General features: G+C 33.3%; 1 protein-coding gene across 2 annotated transcripts in view; it reads left to right on the plus strand.

Annotated features, from left to right (window-relative positions):
* The window catches only part of Sos (Son of sevenless guanine nucleotide exchange factor), a 669,490-nt gene that overhangs the window by 391,960 nt on the left and 258,822 nt on the right, over positions 1-18,708 (plus strand). For both annotated transcript variants that reach the window (XM_090376631.1, XM_090376632.1), the window contains exons 15-16: positions 7,766-7,897; positions 10,938-11,094. In XM_090376631.1, the coding sequence (XP_090232757.1) occupies positions 7,766-7,897; positions 10,938-11,094 (289 nt within the window). The remainder of the gene's footprint in view (positions 1-7,765; positions 7,898-10,937; positions 11,095-18,708) is intronic.

Genomic DNA, 18,708 nt, shown 5'->3' on the forward strand with positions numbered 1-18,708 from the left:
CCCGAAAAAAATCAAGAGTCTACTGTATATATATATAAAATGCAATATTGTCACAAATATCCAGATATTTTAAAAACTGATAAAATACAAGTCAGGACAAATTAATGCCATCAGAAGTGATTGAACATTATATAAGACTGAGGAAATGCAAGATATTATTTATTTATTTCAAACGATATAGCTTAAGATAGAGGTAAAAACCATAACCTACAAAGGACCCTAACAGTCTCTATATATAGTGGTCTTATCAAATTCAGTAATTCAATATTTACAAAATACCAAATCAAAAGTACCATAATTTCATTACTGAATAAGGCTTACATCGAAAGGCATGTCAACTGGGGCTAGTGACTCTCAATATATGCCATCAATAACAACATAAGCTATCTGTTTCTGCTTTCATTAACCCCTGTCTCACTGGGATACTGATCAAATTCCCATCACAATGTTTTTTTCATACTAGTATATCAATTCCAGACCTATTGATTCAAACAGAAATCCAGATTTGTAATGTATTCATAAGAAAGGACATTTAGCTGTGGTTTTTAGATATTGAGAAAGTCATAACACAGTTTGGAATTATAGTATTCTATGTGAACTACACTAATTAGACCTGAGTGGCAGTCTCCCAAAGTTTTTACAGAATTTTCTGAAACAGCAGTCTTTCCTGGTCTGTGTGCAATCCTTCCTTTCTTAAAACTTCATTCAAGAATTGGTAGGCTGCAGGACTCAGTTTTAAATGTCACCTTTATTGTTATAAAAATCAATTCAATGGCACAGAATGTTCCAGCTGTTGTTTTTACTACTTTATGTGCTGGTGACTTGAGCATATCTTGCTGCTCTTACTACATGAGTGATTGAGAGAAAGTTTCAAGGTACTCTAAACAAGATTACTGTTTTGTCTGCAAAAAATGGTTTTCATGTTAGTTAAACAATATAGTTGCAGTCATTTTTGTAGAAAACATGATCTCTATCCTGGCGCTGTTCTAAAACTTGGTTATCAAGTGATACCTATTGTACCTACTGTTTGTTTCTTCACTTAACCTTAGATAACCAAAATTGACATTTCTTGACCATGTGAAACAGATTAAATCACTTGTTTCAAGAAATTAAACATTTTGAGAATATTACTAGCTACATGTGGGATGCTTGCCATTGTCATCGCTCTTTTTTTTCACTTATATCATGATATGGTAAGATTATGGATCTGCACTTTAACTCTGCTAAACCTGTGGTGGTTGGATCCTATTCATCATAATGGCCTGTGCATTCTTCTTACAGCTTGTCACATTTCTTCTGTTCAAAGTCTTTATGCCATGGCTCACACCCATCTGCTCTTGGTCTAACAATAAACTGTACTGCTTAATTACTGATGATAATTTACTGTTGAAATTGATGATAAACTCTACTACTGAATTTTTCTATCAAAATCATATGTCAACTCATGCATCCAGATTGGAGGTATCTGTTAATTCCAGATTAAGAGAACTTGTGTGTCGTCTCTTAGTGACTGAATGAGCCAGCTGGCTTACATCTTTACTTCTTACAGCCACTCCCTGGCTTACGTAATACTCGACTTATGAAAATTCGACTTTATGTAATTTTTCGCCAGCTGGTGCAAACTTACATGGAAACGTATTTTGCATCCTATAGGAATAAATGGAGGTATCGTGAAAATATCATAATGTGAACAAAAAGCGCATTGTTTTTTTTTGGTAATTCATTCCAAGGCCTTGGAAGTCAAAATTTTCACTATATAACTAAACTATTTATCTCTCTAAAAGGTCATTTTTACAATAGAAATTGCGCTGCACTTTCATCATCGTTATCGTATGTTCCATTATAAGAATCAATTGTGAATGGCTTTGTGATACTTTTCTAAAACACATTTCTGGAGGTCACTGCCATAAAACAATAAAAACAATTTTCACTTTCCGGTTTATTGGGCTCTTCTGTTAGCACAATCTGTTAAAAACAGGTAGTAAACTCAATCTTATTGCATTTGCAATAATACCAATAACTGAAATTCTGTGGCTTTTTATGTTATGGTATTATGGTGAAATGAGTTCCCCTTCACTAAAATCTTCAATCATATAAAAAACATAAATAAATTTCAGAATCTTCTCTTCATTCCTATTTACTTATTACAATAGTGAAGGGAAAGGGACCAACGGAAAGTGCAAATACTGGCAGTGCTAGTAAATGAAGCAAAATTGATTTAGAAATGAAGATGATTAATTAAGAAGTACGAAGCAGGACAAAGTTTGTCATCTATTGCACAGAATTAGGTCTCACTGCTTCAACAGTGAATACTATTTTAAGGGACAGTGCATGTAGTAAAGAACATGTTAAAGGATCAATGCATTTAAGATCAACAGTGATCACAAAACAGCGTTCAGGTGCTATATTGAAGAGGGAAAAGCTATTGATAATATGGATGGAAAATCAGATTCAGAAGCAAGTGACCCTGAGTCCAATGGCCATTCAAAGCAAAAGCAAGAAGTATTTATGAAGAATAAGTACGGTAAATCCCAAGCCAAGTTCGCGGCAAGCAATGGGTGATTTAATAGGTTCAAACATCGCGCGCTGGTTTTATAAACATTAAAGTATGCGGTGAAGTCGCCAGTACCGATTCTGCAGCTGCAGAGAAATTTTGTGATGTGCTGGAAAAAATCTTCTAAATCTCCACAGCCCTCAACTTCCGCAATGGCGTGCTTATCAGCTGGAGAGTTAATTCTGGCAACGATACTCGAATGGTAAAACTTGCTGATGTTATGCCTGTCTCCACTCTCTTTTTGTAATTTTATAATTTTGAAATTTTTGTAATTTTGTGCACTTTTGTAATTTTCCCTGCATATGAGATAAATTGAATAAATAATTCTATTTACATGTTCGTGAATCATTTCTTTTTTCTTCAATCAAATTTGCGAGTGCTGCATAAGCATTTAGGGAAATTCCAACTTATCTAGAGCTCTTGCCAGTTATCAAGTACAGCCACTCCTCTTTCAGGGAGTGGCTGTACTTGATAACTGGCAAGTAGATCTTTGTAAAGTAGCCATCGAAGCTAGTTCACCCTCGTTTCCCAGATGTGATATGTCTTTAAGAATGGGGGAACTACTCTCTCAACAGAATATCAAACAACTTCATAAATCACTGCATTAGAGCTTTCAAAATCTGAACGTCAATCATTCGAAACATCAATAATCTGAACGAACCCATATTTATTTATTTTATTTTTTTGCTGGTGCCATAAAATTATTACAGTAAGCACCGGTTATTGTGATCACGTTTGCGAATTGAATTTTGATTCTATTAAATGGCAATTCTAATAAATGAAAATTGGAAAAAAATTTTATTTTTTTGCTGGTGCCATAAAATTATTACAGTAAGCACTGGTTATTGTGATCACGTTTGCGAATTGAATTTTGATTCTATTAAATGGCAATTCTAATAAATGAAAATTGGAGGGATATTATCTACAGGCTATTTTCCATTGGATTTAAATATGAGTAACATAATCAGTTTTTGCATCACTAGTAGACCAACACTGACAGAATACACATTGGCAGTCATTAATCGGATATAGGGTTTTGAGATAGTTCAAGAATTGGTGGTTGATGAATTTCTCCATAATTTTGGAAAGAGCAGAGGTAAATGCAGCACAATTGGATGGGTGGGATTTTCATCCTTTTTAGGAACTGGCTGCATGTGAGCAAATTTCTAAGCAGAAGGAAAAAGATCAATAAAATAAAGTGTAAAAGGCAACATAAAACAGGAGAAAGCTTAGGAGCAAGTGTTGAGAAGTGGAGAAATGCCATCAGTACCTGGAACTTTCATGGCATTAAGATTATTTAGAATACTTCTGTGAAAAAATCATGGGATCGTATTGGGTATGGTAGGAGGTGGCTTACCAAGATTTTCAATACAAGAGTTAGAATAAATAAAAGTAGGATGTTAGAATCATCTTTATTTTTAGCTGAGGATACTGTAGAACCAACAGGTTGTAATGGGGAGAAACAGATGCAGAGAATTTGCAGCCAATATCTTTGGCAAGAGACCACAGTGCTTGACTACCATTTGAACAGGAAGAAAGTTTTTTTTACTCAGTCTGCTGAGAATCAATTGGAGACAGTTTGATAATTGTTTTATAGTTGTCGTCAACCCTAGGCAGAAAATGAAGCTGGAAATTTGGATACAAGACAGTTGCAGTTTGCTACATTCTTATCTTGAATAACCTTAGTACATTTAATGAAAAACCATGGTTTATATAAAGGATGAGGTGTGGAATTAAGTATTTTATTCCTGCAAGGCTAATTTCACTGATACCATCTGGGCAAACATTAAGATCAAAAGGGTTACACCAGTAATCCAGCCATAATTCATGTAACTAGAAAACTGAAGCTAATTGGAGTAGTGAACATTAAAATTGCCTCACTATTAGGAAAGTTAGACTAGAGAAATATTAGTTTCAAAAAAAAGGAAGTCAGAGTTCTGAGTAATTAGGAGAATTGGGAGAATGACAGAGGCAACAGATTAAGTTGAGGGAATGTGGTAGAGAAATTTTAAGTCAGAGGAAATCAAAAAGAACAGATTCTTAATTAAGAAATCTCTTACAAGAAATATCAGAGTGGACATATGCACAAATGTTCACCACTCCAGTTGTGAATATTTGTGCATATTCAAAATTAATATGCACAAAAATTAGAGGCTTGGCATATTGTAGGTGGAAATTAACATCATTGAGATTGCAACTGAGACTGCATATATTTGTGAATGAATGAGGTGGTTTTTTAGGAAGTTTAGATCTTTTCAGAGATAAGGTTGTTCTGTTAGTTTGACTATTTGTGATGCATTCAATAGATAATGTAAAAGAAGGGGAATGTGTGAATTAATCAAATTTTTGGATATGGCATACATACTAAGAATATACCCAGCTCCTTTTGATACTGCCTCCCATATACACATTATACTCTCTCCAGTCACTAGCTAGCAGATTAGTGGCAGTGAGATTATACACTAGCTGATTTGGATGTATCCTGCACAGTTACCACTAAATTCCATAGAATGGCCAGCCTACAGAATCCCTTTTAGAGCTGTGCCCTCAGTAGTTGGGAATATTGGATCTTGCCAAGATGCCCATCATAACCTCAAATGATCTCAAGGATCATTCATTCATTCTTCATGATATTCTGAGACCAAACCTCAGGAGTAATTTGTAATCTTTTTTTTTTTTTTTTTTGTTTTGCTTTGATAAGCTGATAATAATTAATTTAACTAATATATAAAAGGTAATTGTATAAAGAATTTTAAGGTTTAAATTTTTTGAGAGTTTAAACGTAAGCATGCTTATGATTATTATTGTGCGGATTTGATTGTATTGGCTGCTTTTGGAAGCCAGTATTATTTGAATTTAATATTTTCATAGGGAAATACTGATATTGAGGTTATTCCATTTTTAATTAGTTTATTTTATAATTATTGTATACTGATAGGATATAGCCTCACTTTCTATATAGTATTAAGAAAAGTAAATTTTACACTGAGTGCATTATTTCAATCTGGAGATACATCACTATGTTTTGCTTTGGTGTTGCACTCTGCAATGAAATAAAAAGCACTAGAGAAGGATATTGCTTATTTATGTAGAATTTATGCCTAACTTTATTGAGATTTTTAATTTAAACAGCCATGTTGACCACTCAACCACTGATGTAGCCAAGCTAAGATGGAGTGCTGTTGTTGTTATTTGGTTTTTTATGAGCATTAGCAACTAAGGCCATATTGCTCTGGGTGGTCATTCCCTGACCTTTACACATCCTCCGTATTTGGTGGTCAAGGGCTGGAACCCTGGTCTAATCAAGAAGTGTGTGCTAAGCACTGCTGCTGCTCCTGCCCATCTGGCTATGGAGGCGCCAATACAAAAAAATACACTTATTTCAGTTGACAGTGGTGTGAGCCCACATGGCTTCTGAATATAATGAACAATTATATACTTGTCAATATGGCTACTTATGAACTCATATGACATGTAATACATAGTCATGCTGAAGTATACACAGCACATCTAATTTTAATTTAATTATCATAATATAATTTCCATTTAAAAATTTTGCAGAAAAAAAGGCAAATTTTCAGTATTTGGCCATTTGCACCAAAAATTCTAATTATGCTACAGCGAACTTATATCAAGTGTGCTTTGTGGTTGCATTTCTGTTGTTATGTAGTTTGTTATTTGTATTATTGGGTCTTAGGTGCAGTCAGTGTATGAACCAGTTTTTGATTTGCAGTCTGTTCCCTTTAAAGTTTAATTAGCTGTGAAAATAGAACATACAACTAGAGAATATAATTTTTTTAAATTTATGAATGAGTTGATTAATGTATCAACAGATTTATGAACAGAGCGGTTAAATTCTACAACTGCAAGTTTTTTAAAAATATTTGTGTCCACTACATGATTTGCTCATTGTGTATACGGATGCTCTATATAAAGAGCCACAGCATGTCACTTACAGAGTCATTTCAAGCATTTCTGACTGTTTAAGGTTTTCCTAAGGAGTATTAATTTCCTTCTGTACAGGGAGGGAAAAAAAAATCTGAAAGGAATGTTGGTTTAAGTTCAGAAAAGTATGCAGTACAATGATGTTTGGTTGCAGTTCTGAGAGGTGTGTGTGTGTGTGTGTGTGTGTGTGTGTGTGTGTGTGTGTGTGTGTGTGTGTGTGTGCGCGAGAGAGACCTTTAAAAATTTCAAGAATGGTTTAATCATGTGAATTAACTAGAATTGTTGGCACTCCCCAATTATAACAAACAGTTGTGTTGTGCAACCATGCCCAATTTTGATAGGTACCCAACTTTGTTTTTTTATTTCGGGAAAACGAATTTGGTTTTTATGCCAATTCTTGATCTTATGCTAATGGATTGCAGTACTTATTAATTAATTGGGATTTTACTAATGAAAATATGGCTTATAAAAATGTGTGGGGAGGATTTAAACATTAACCTAAAAGTCACCACTATTTTCTAGTTCAGAAAACTGCTCAGAATGTGAAAACTCAAATTTGAGCATGCACACATTAATGTTTTGTCAAACGAATAAAGGAATACATAATAATAATAATAATCAAGACAAAAAACACATCTTTTACAATAATTAAATATAAAAAAAAAAAAAAAGTATCTGGTTTCTGTGGCAATTGCATCAGAGAATGTATTATTCTCAGTAAATAATAATTTTCCACTTTCAAGATTGCCCATTATTTAGGGAGGTAATGGAAGTTTCAGCTATTAGCCAACAATTTTCAGTCAGTGATTAATGTTCAGTGGCTATTTTTAAGAGGGACTTGCTAAGTTCCTTCTGAGCACTGCTGGGTTAAGTGAAAGTTTTTTTTTTTTGCAGTGAATTTGCAGAGGTAATTTTAATTTTCAAAATTTGCCTATATTTTATGCTGCTTACCGCAGTGTTGAATTTTAAATGTGGCTCCCAGTAGACAAAAGGTTGGGTACACCTGATCTATATCTTCTTTTTTCTTATCCATCTTATATTCAATACATTTTATAAGTATAAAATAATATATTTGTGTTGACTCTTTAAAGTGTACTAGAACTTTCTCTAAGTTATATTTGTTACACAGTGTTAAAAACAATTAAAATTCATAAATTGGTAAAATAATCACATAGCATTAATTTAGGCATCATGAGTGTTTTCCTTCAGGGAAAATATTGTTTAAGTGCTAAAGTTAGAAGGAGGAGAAATTCCTTAATTTTATACATTTGAAATCCCAGAACCACCACCCCCAAGTACTTCTGAAAATGTTGTTGATAACACTGATTCTGAGTACCTCAAAAACAGAGAAGATTTAAAGCGATTTCGTAAAGAGTATAGTCAGCCAGTTCAGTTCAGGTAAGTATCATGAAGGGTTCTGTTATTTTAAAGTAAAAATTTGATGTAACCATACATCTAATAATTCTACAAAGACTAACTGAATCATAAATTATGAGCTTTATACTTTAAGAAAATATAAATCTTATACAGTTACAGCCTAATAAAGTTTGCGCATATGCATATTTAAAATCAAGTAACCAGTTTCTTTAGTACATCTGCATTACTCACTTTAGTATTACCAGGTGATGCAAGGAAGCAGTATTATCTGTATTAGCAAAAAAAAAAAAAACAAAAAAAAAAAAAAACCATAAAATAATAAAAATAAAATAAAACAGAATATTAATTCTGTTCCCATCCTCACAAGGCAGTTATCCAATTTCGCTTTGATCTTACTCATGCCTCTGCCATGTTGATAATCAACATATTCCACTGTTTGACAATTTGCTGCCCATAGGCAAACTTCATGAGATTTAGTCTTTATTATTCTCTGAGATTTTGTATTTGTACCTTTGGTTCTTGTCTTGTCTACAAGGGAGAATAGACCATCGTCATTCTTTTACTTAAACCCTCTTAGTGATGCTGCTGGACTTTCAGTTTAGCACTACTAAGATCCTGCACCCTCTGCTACGTTCCAAGCTTAACACTGTAGGAATCTAGCATATTTACTATACAAATTTGATCTCACATGGAATCTCAGAAAGGAAGATCTGGTGTTTGAGGGGCCCAGCTCTAGCTTACCACTTTGGCCCTTGCTTCAGCAAGACAGGAGATTCTGGGATTACTTGCAGGCAGGTTATCCATGCTGAATCCATCCCCCTACCCTAATGGTATAAAAGACAGGACACAAGCTGGTTGAAGTGTGAATATAGTGCCTAGGTAGCTCTTCCATTCCATTCCAAGTACATTTATTGCTTCTCTGAACTAATATCCCATGGAATATTAGTTCAGAGTCCTGGGAATATATTTGTGTTTGGGTATGGTATCGTGTTCGAACCAGAAGCCTCATTCCTACCACTAACCCCCCCAACATCACCTAACTCTGTCACGTTACCTTCATTGCATAGTAAGGCCCTGCATACCAAATCTGGTCCAATGTTTTAAATGCAAAAAAATATGGACATTCACATGTGGCTTGTCATGGAGTTCTCGTGTGCTCAGTGTGCCAAAGACCATGAAAGCAAGGCATGTTTAACCATAAAACTAAACTGTGTCAGTTAAGGAGAGCACATAGCATACTCCCAAGCACCAGTCTGGTAGAAAGAGGAAAAAAGAAATCCATAGATACAAAGTGGGATTTAACATCTGATATCAGGATGGAAGAAAAGTGGTAAAGTGAAAAAAATAACTAGCATAGATTCTGAAACAGCAGACCTGAATCGCTGTAATATTGAGTCAGCCTAGTGTAGCAACATTGTGAAAACAGCAGACTAAGGGTATGTTATAGACCAAATGTTAAAAGTATAACAAGCAGACAGACAAATAGAGTGATCAGCAAATTAAAATGTTTTTTCTTGTGGGATTTTTACTTTCCAAATATCAATTGGAACTTTTGGGTTGTAATTCACACATTAGCAAAACAATTCTGAATTTGCTGGTTGACTGCTTTCTATCCTAACATTCTAGAGATCAAGAGGAAGCAGTATTTTTGATTTTGTTATTATTAGTGATTCATTATCTATTAATAATTAATAACTCATTGATTTTGCTGAAATATCAATAAATATAAATAAACTTTTGACTAAATCATTTATATATGCAGCCATGGCTACAGTATGATTTTTAACGTTATTTATGCGAATTTACCTGCTAATCTTTCATCTATATGGCAGTTAGCACATGCAAAATTTCAACATGACATGCATAATGGGATTTTGAAACCCTCAATAAAGCCTTGTCATCATAACAATTTAACTATTAATTGGAGGCCCAAAGTTGGTTCAAAGACTGTTGGATCCTCTTCATGTTTTAGGTACATCAGCAACTTAGGCCATAACAACAGCAGGGAAAAGGAGGTGATTATGCCTCTGTATAAGGCAATGGTCAGGCCACGCCTTGAGTACTGCGTACAGGTCTGGAGGCCTCATTTTAGGAAAGATGTAGATTTACTTGAGCGTGTACAGAGAAGGGCAACAAGATTGGTGAGGGGAATGAAGGGACCCTCTTACCAAGAGAGGCTTAAGTTCTGCAAATTGCAGTGGCTGGAGACTAGGCACCTGCGCGGTGATCTGATTGAGGTATATAAGGCCTTGAATGGGTTGAGCACACTGAATTCTGATGGGATCCTTCCACTTGTTCAGATTACGAACCTAAGAGGTCATAAATTCAAATTAAGAAAAGACAGATGTAGATTAGATATGTGGAAATTTGCCTTTAGCCAGCGGGTGATTAATTGCTGGAACAAACTTCCATGTGTCGTTGTGGAAGTTGATAGGTTGAATAAATTTAAGGAGGAACTGGACAGGCATTTGGAGGGAATGGTGTGATTTTTTTTTTTTTTTTTTTTTTTGGCTGATGCTGCATAAGCTCATACACTTGCTTTCTTGCATCAAATGCCACTGCTGCTACTACTACATATTGCGCCATTTATAATATGTCTGTAAATTGTGCATGTTCTTTGGCCGATTTGCTGTTTGCTAAATGATAGACCTGGTTTCTAGGGGGAAAAAAAAACCATGCTACTCTCACCTGAGACCACTCACATTTTTAGTTAACACAATGACAAACTAACAAAAAAGTGTGCACCTTTTTTTACCAGGGGATTCAAATGTAAATTTTTCTGTTTTTTTTTTTTTTTTTTTATTTATTTATTTTTTTTAATTCTCACTGTTCATGAATCAACCATGCAGATGGAAGTAGGTTTTGAAAAAAAATTAATCTTTGCTGTTTTTATATAGTAATAAAACTGAAACCATATCACTGTTGTGACTTAGTAAGGAAATTAATTAATTATTTATTTTTTAGTCTATTTATAATATATTCTGATATTAACTCCTATTAATTATTTTTATTAGTTGGTTGAATCTCCTTATAATAAAAATCTTTTTCACTTTATTTTCAGGGTGTTAAATGTTTTGCGACATTGGGTTGATCATCACTGCTATGATTTTGAGAGGGATCCCCAGTTACTTCAGACTTTGCGAAGTTTTTTGGAAAAAGTGAAAGGCAAGAACATGAGAAAGTGGGTTGAATCTATCAATAAAGTGATTCAAAGAAGAGTGAGTTTCATAATTTTGACTGTTTATATGAATAAAAAATATGTATTGAAAATTCATTATTATGAAAGTTGTATTATTTTATATATTTTCTGTGAAGCACTCTGTACTTGCTATGAACTTCTTTAGTCACATATCCATTCTTTACTACAAATGGTGTATTTTTTCTTTCTTTCTTTTTTTTTTTAAAGCAATAGAGAGGCTATTTTTATTAAAAGCCTATGTTAATTGCATAATTCTGCCTACATCCTCCTGCTATTTAGCACCTTAACCAGATATGGTTAGTTTTCCTAGTGTCATCTAATTTAAGTGTAAATGTCAATATTCATCTAGGCATTGTTATAATTATTTTTGTATTTTGTATAATATAGGGTTTACATTATATTAATAATTAACAACTAATTACAGCACTATGAAACATTATAGTGCTGTAATTCTCTCACACAATTTTTCCCTGAATTCTATATTTTACTCCATTTCCTCAGTGTAGGTGCTGAATTTGTTGAGGAATCCCTTCTTTGTCACAGTTACTAGATCTTTTTTCCTCTCCAAAAAAATGTTTTTGGAGAAGGAAAAACATGACATTTTAGCATGCTAATATATGAGGCCTCTGAATAGAAATTAAAGTAATGGAACACAAACAATATTGAAAGTTGTAAAAGGTGAGAAAATACCCATTTTTTGGGAAAATATTATATCATGTTCACAAACCTAATTTAAGTTGTTGGCCATGATTGCAGTATGCCTTCACCTGCCCTGATTTGTACTAATTCTGAGTTTTTTATTAGATAATCATTGATTATAGATTTTTGATAGTCTGCATTGATACATATATGTTTCTATTTCTGCCTTGTAAAATTCTTCCACCACATAAGAACCAACAATCACACCTTGCATGAACAAGTTCTATCATCTGCTTTTCCTTTAATAAAGCATTGATGATGATGGTGACTAGCAGCTCTGCTAATAGGTAATTTCATTTCTCTATACATTACTAAGTGGCAAGCTGTTTATGTTGATTCAACAAGAGGGACTTGGATGTTAGAATGTCCAGTTTTCTGATATTTTAGTGGAACTGTGTATGTGTCACTTGCTTTGGAGGTGTGCTTCAGTTGCTAAAAGTTTTTTTGGTTAAAGACTTTCATCTGACAATTTTTCTAAGAGATTATGTAGGTACAAACTTAGCATTAATAGTAAGAAACACAAATTACATTATGTTGTTAAAAAGCTATGATTTTATTATCATTGACAGTTTTGAAAATAGTCTCATACCTGAAACAGTCAGTGAAGATTAAATCATCCCTTTTTAACAACATAGTATAATTTGTATTTCTTACACAATTAATGCTAAAGACTAGCATGATTATTATTTGTAATATTTTTATTTCCCATACTCTTTCAATTTCTTTTCTCAGATCTGATTTCTTGAGGAAGAAAAGTATTTCTTATGTAAGTAACTAATTCTAACTACAATATTTTTATTCTTATTAATTTTGTTATTAATTAACAGTACAATATCATATGGTTTGTCCTAGTCCAAGTATATAATGATTTTTTTTTAAAACAGGATCCTTTTTTAAAAGCGTAATTCTTCTTATCCAGTAAGATTGGTGTATTCACATAGCTGCCAATTCTCTATCTCATCATCACAATATAGTTGATTACAAAGGGTCTCTCTCTCTCTCTCTGCAAAAAAAATAGTAAAACTGCATTAGAATCAGAGATTTTTAAAAAATTCTGAAAATTTCTGTGATCAAAGAGCAAGAAATACCTTGTCCCCCCCCCCTTTTTTTTTTTTTGCCAAGAACTGCTTTTTTTGCAAGAAAAAATAAACCTTCCTGTTTTTAAAACTGCTATGCTGCAAAATCTGCTCCCTCCCCCATTACAATTCTCTGTTCCCCAGCTTTTTGAAAGTTTAAAGTTAGCAGCTGCATAAGTCACCATAATTAGCTAAAATTGGATAATTTTAATGCAATCTCTGATAGTAAGAATTTTGTGTATTTTTCTTTAAATAATAAATTTAGTAATAATCATACTCTGAAGATTTATAGTCTGTTGTTTAAAACATGCATTAACCTGTCATGGGTTACTTATTATTGGATAGAGCAAATACATTTTGGCAGAAAATTTCCTTGGAAAGAACCAGTAGTTATACCAGATTGAGTGATATATTGGCTTTTTTAAATTGAAACCAAGATTGAAAGAGCGTTTGGATCAAAGTAACCCTCACATGACTAAAAGAGACAGAAATATTAATAGCAGATATGCATCATTTGTAAATACAATGCAATAAAGTTCCTAGATTGGTGCTGCTGTTATGGTCATGTTTGACCAGTTTGAAAATAAATGGAAATGATGTGTGGTAGTTCAAACTTCCTCCAACAAATAGTGATACACAGATTGTCCAGTAGGTTGACAGGGTGCAAGTAACAACCAGTTTCGTTAGTAGTGTTAACATTCTGTATCACAAAATTTTGCAATGGAGCAATGAATGAGTATCAAAATTTGATTTAAACTGGGAAAATCTGCAACAGAAATGTATAAAATGTTAAAAACTGCTTATGATGATAAAAGTTCAGTTGTACCATTGTGTTTGAATGGTATAGACCAGGAGTGGCCAACAAGTTGATCGTGGCTTTAATTTCAGTCAATCACAACAAATTTTAAATTTATATAAAAATAGATTAGTCAAAAGTCAAAATCTAAATGTTATTATTATTATTATTATGTGCCTTACTGCATACGGTTATTACAAATCCGTTGAACCACGTGACTACTCTTGTTTCCGCGCAGCTGCTAGTCTTTTCTCTTGTGAAAATTCATGCAGTTAAATTGTGGAGAGCATAGTGTGTGTTGAATTCTTATTATGTTTAATATTAATAACTGGTCAGCAGGGGCATTCCTAGGGTATGTTGTGCCCAGGTGCCAATCGCAATTTGGCACCCAGGTGCTAATTGAAATTTTCTGCCCTCCTTTAAAATTTTCTTCATATGTGTATGTAAATTTCATGTTTTCAGGTGCCCCTTGAATGTTGGCGCCTGGGTGCAGTGCACCCTCGGACCACCCGCCCCTGCTGGGCAGTACTTATAATTTAATTTAATAACCTTTGATTTAAAATTAATACTACGAAAAAGAGTAAAACATATCATTTCATCAAGGGTGGGAAGTAGAATACTTTTTTGTAATGATAAAAGAAAAATGTTATTGTTTCATTTGCAATGCTTCCCTGGCTATGCCCAAAATAGGAAATTTAGAAAGGCACTTCAACACTCCATGGTAAATACCAATCGGATTTTCTGCCTAATAGTGATCTTAGAAAAAATAAATTAAAAGGACTTAAATCCAGATTATTCGCTCAACAAAATTTCTTCGGGACACCTACAATATAAAGCAGTAACTGTAGCATCATTTAAAGTGGGTCATCTTCTTAGAAAAAAATTAAACCATTTTCCTGATGGCCATTTCATCAAAGATGCGTTTTTAGGAATAATAGATTCTCTTTTTTGAAAATGTCAAGAACAAAAATGAAATTAAAAGTGCTCTTCAAGATCTGCAATTATCTCGAAATACTGTGATGCGACGCATCGAAAAAATGAGTAAAAATGTGAGCGAACAATTACGTGCTCATATTGCTAATTGTGTGTTTTTTTCTTTACAACTGGATGAATCTACAGACATCAATGATACAGCTCAATTGCGCGTTTTTCTTTGTATGGTTTTCGATGATTGTGCGACTAGAGAAGAATGGCTGGATATGGTTTCATTAAAAGAAAAGAAGTACAGGTCTTGATATATTTAATTCATTTAAAAATTTTATTGAAAAAATTAAATTACCACTATTTAAGCTCGTATCAATAACAACAGATGGAGCTAAAACAATGATGGGGCATCGCATTGTGCCAAAAGGATGATGAATTCCCAGATTTTTTGAGTTACCACTGTATCATCCACCAACAAGTGTTAGCCAGCAAAAGATTGAATACTAAAAGTGTTATGGACATAGCTTTCAAAATTGTGAATTCCATCAGAGGACAATCTCTCCAAAGGAGACTTTTCAAAATGCAACTCAATATAAATGAACCAGATCTGATATTACACACAGACGTGAGGTGGCTGGGTCAGAGTAAGTTTCTACAGAGTTGTGAAATTTGCTGAATGAAATAAAAAAATTGTTGACAAAGGGGAGATGATTATCAACAGCTACAAGATACTGAGTGGTTGTGTGACTGGCTTTTTTGGCAGATTTTAACAGTAAATTAAGTGATCTGAATTTGGAATTACAAGGAAAAAATAAAAATGTGGATGACATGATTAGTAATATTTCTGCATATAAATATCAATTTTTGACAATGGCCAAGGATCTCAAAGAAGAAAAAATCATTTTGCAAATATGCAAGATCATTATCAGCAGCTACATTGTTCAATATATTTCTCATCCATTTAATGTTGACTTAGGTATGAAACAAATTGCAGAAAAAAATCGCTGAGATTTTTTTACATGGAGAAAATATTACTTGAAAATGAAATTATTACATTGCGAAACGATATCTTCCTAAAAGCCAAATCATCAGAAAAAGACTTTTGGAAATATGTTTGCCAAGAAAAGTACCCAAATGTAAAAAAATGCAGTGAACTTTTAAATTTCTGTTTTCGTTCCACATATCTATGTGAATCCACTTTTTTGTATTTGAAACAAATAAAGACAAAAAATTGCTCTACTCTTACAGATTTGCATAAAGAAGATTCTTTATGGTTGGCCTTATCATAGTATATTCCTGATTTTGAAAGCTTGGCAGACAACATGAAGATACAAACTTCACATAAATTAAAAATTTAAATACATATGAATTTAAAATGAATTCTGAATTGTATTTAATTTTAAAATTTATAAACAACATTTTTCAATATGTGTTGCTTAATTTTTTTAACCATGTGCAATAAATTCTTGAGTGGTAGATCGCGGCCATTTTGAAAAAAAAAAGTAGAATAGATCACATCACAAATTTAGTTGGTCACCCCTGTTATAGACAGTTCAAAGACAGACATGAGGATGTTGTAATGATCCAAGATGTGGGCATCCATCAACCTCTTGTAATGAAGCTAGATACAAAGCATCAGAGCATGTAGTGGACTTCAAAGTGATCACCAAGGCCCAAAAAGTTTTATTTGCAGAAGTTCAGGATCAAGATGATACTGACCATGTTTTTCAACAAAAAATTTGATTCACTAGAAATTTATAGCTGAAAGGGATAGAGTCAATGCTATGTTCTCCATACAGGTGTTTCTTGAAGCACATTTCCTGGGTGATTATATATATAAACTTATTTGCTAATTTTATGTTTTATGTTCTATAAGATATAAAATTTACAGTTGTATTGTAGTTGTAGATATGTGGCATTAATGTTATTGTAATAATTAAACATTACGTGCACATTAATAGAATTAGGAAAAGATTCTATTTAATTTTTGGGTTTGTGTTTGTAGTGTAGTTTATATTTCAGTGTGAGACATTAAGGCCTAACGGTACTGCCTAGCAATTTGTTGCACTAGCAGTTGCCAGTTTGCTTTATGAACTATGTTGTAATTTTAAAATGAAAATATGTTAAAAATTAATATAAAAGGTTAGAGGAAATGTAAAAATTAATCATAGATTGGAAATATTGATCATGACAGTTTTAGAAAACAAATGACTATCATAAATTGTTTACAAGATAGAAAATTTAGAAATTAAACCAATGATATTGTTTGATAAATGGTGTGCATCCGCAGTGCAAGACAGCAACGTGAAATTCCTTGATTTGCTTTCAAAAACAGAATTATTTCCCTCCATACACCAGGCAATTCTCGTCTTTATTAGCATTGTCTGTGATGGCATGTACTGTTGGGAGATCATTTAGTACATTGCGCAGAGTTAAAACATGGTTAAAATTAACTGATGGATGATAATTTAACTGGGTTGCGTTTGTTGAGTGTGCATGGGGAGAAAACTAACTCGAACAAAGCTTCTTTTATGGAGAAAGCCATAACTCAATTTGGCAATGATTGCAGATGCCTTCAGTTTCTTTTTAAATAGTGTTTCTCTTATATATAGTAAATTGAACCTTTTCATAAATGGTGCATATCCTTTATTTGACTAAAAAATTGTAGCCAAATATGATTTTGTTTATTTTTCACTTACCATGACAATTTCTCTACACTCGTAGCCAGAGATTTTTTGTACAAAATAAGTTTCTAGAACAAGGGGACAGAGAGAGAGAGAGAGAGGTGGGTTTTTTAAATAATAATCATGTCAAATGCACAAATTTGAGATTATATTCATATTACCAAATTATGTTACTCATCTGTTGGAAAAATTCAATGGAAAAGGTTGGTGAAGCTCATGCATTTGCCCCTGATATTTCTAAGACTTTTGATCATGTTTAGCCTAAATGTTTGCTAAAAAAACCTTCCTTCTTATGAATTGCTAACTGCTTTTCCAAATGGGTGTCCTATTTCCTCTCTGATCATTTGCTTTGGGTAATGGTAGATAGTTCTTTGTCTTCTAAGTTCTCCACTAATGGGGGTGTGTTCCAAGATCCAGTTATTTCTCCTACTCTTTTCCTCTTGTATATTAATGACCTTTCATTGACCAGAAATCCTATCCACAGTTTTGCTGATAACAGCATATTGCATTCCACCTTTCAGTTTACCGGAAACCTTGCCCTGCACAGACAGCTCCAACCTCTCGAATATACACTACCAATTCCCTAAATGCTAATCTCCAGTAGTTGTCCAGCACAGCAAAGATAACTTAGTTGATTTCAATACTTCTAAAACTTAGTCCTGTGTTATATCTCACAAAAAGGTTTCTTCTGCTCCTATGCTTATCTTTGATGATACTCAAATTTCTAGTCAAGATTACATATCTCTATTACAGATTACCCTGGCTTCTAATATCTTTATTGGCATAAGCGCATAACAAATATTGCTTCCTCTGTGTCTAAAAAACTGGGTTTTTTCTCTTTCACTCTCGGCTTTACTTCTAAATAATTACTCACTATGTACAAATGTGAAATCTGCCCTATGGTTGAATATTGTTCACCTCATCTGAGGTAGTGCCCCCAAAATCTCTTTCAGGCTTCTAGACTTAATTTAAAAGAGCGCAGTCAGGTTAATTAATGACCCATCACTTACAAAATCTCTCTACTCTATGTATCATAGATGTTTGGTTGCTGCTGCATGCCTTTTCTGTAGATACTACCTCAGGAACTATTCTTCCGAATTGGCATCTATTCCCCCCCCCCACTCCCAAACTATTCTGATCACATGCTGCAACCATCATCAGCATCCATTTACTGTCCAGCTTCAAACTTACACTACCAAATTTTCTTCTTCCTAATTTATCCCTTGAACTTCTGTTTTTTAGAACAACCTTTCTTCACTTGAATTTCCTGAAAATTACAATCTAGTGAAATTGAAGTCTGATGTCAATAAGTATCTTCTGTCTTCTCAATCTGTAACTGAAATAGGGTACTGAGTACTTAGGTTGTAATACCATTATTTGTGTATGTGGTTTTCATTTAAAAAAAAAAAAAAAAGTATTTTCCTATATATGCCATGGCATGTGAATCATTTCTC

This window comes from Mastigoproctus giganteus, chromosome 6 (assembly GCF_048544385.1).
Source record: "Mastigoproctus giganteus isolate SK-2022 chromosome 6, ASM4854438v1, whole genome shotgun sequence".
Taxonomy (NCBI): Eukaryota; Metazoa; Arthropoda; class Arachnida; order Uropygi; family Thelyphonidae; genus Mastigoproctus; species Mastigoproctus giganteus.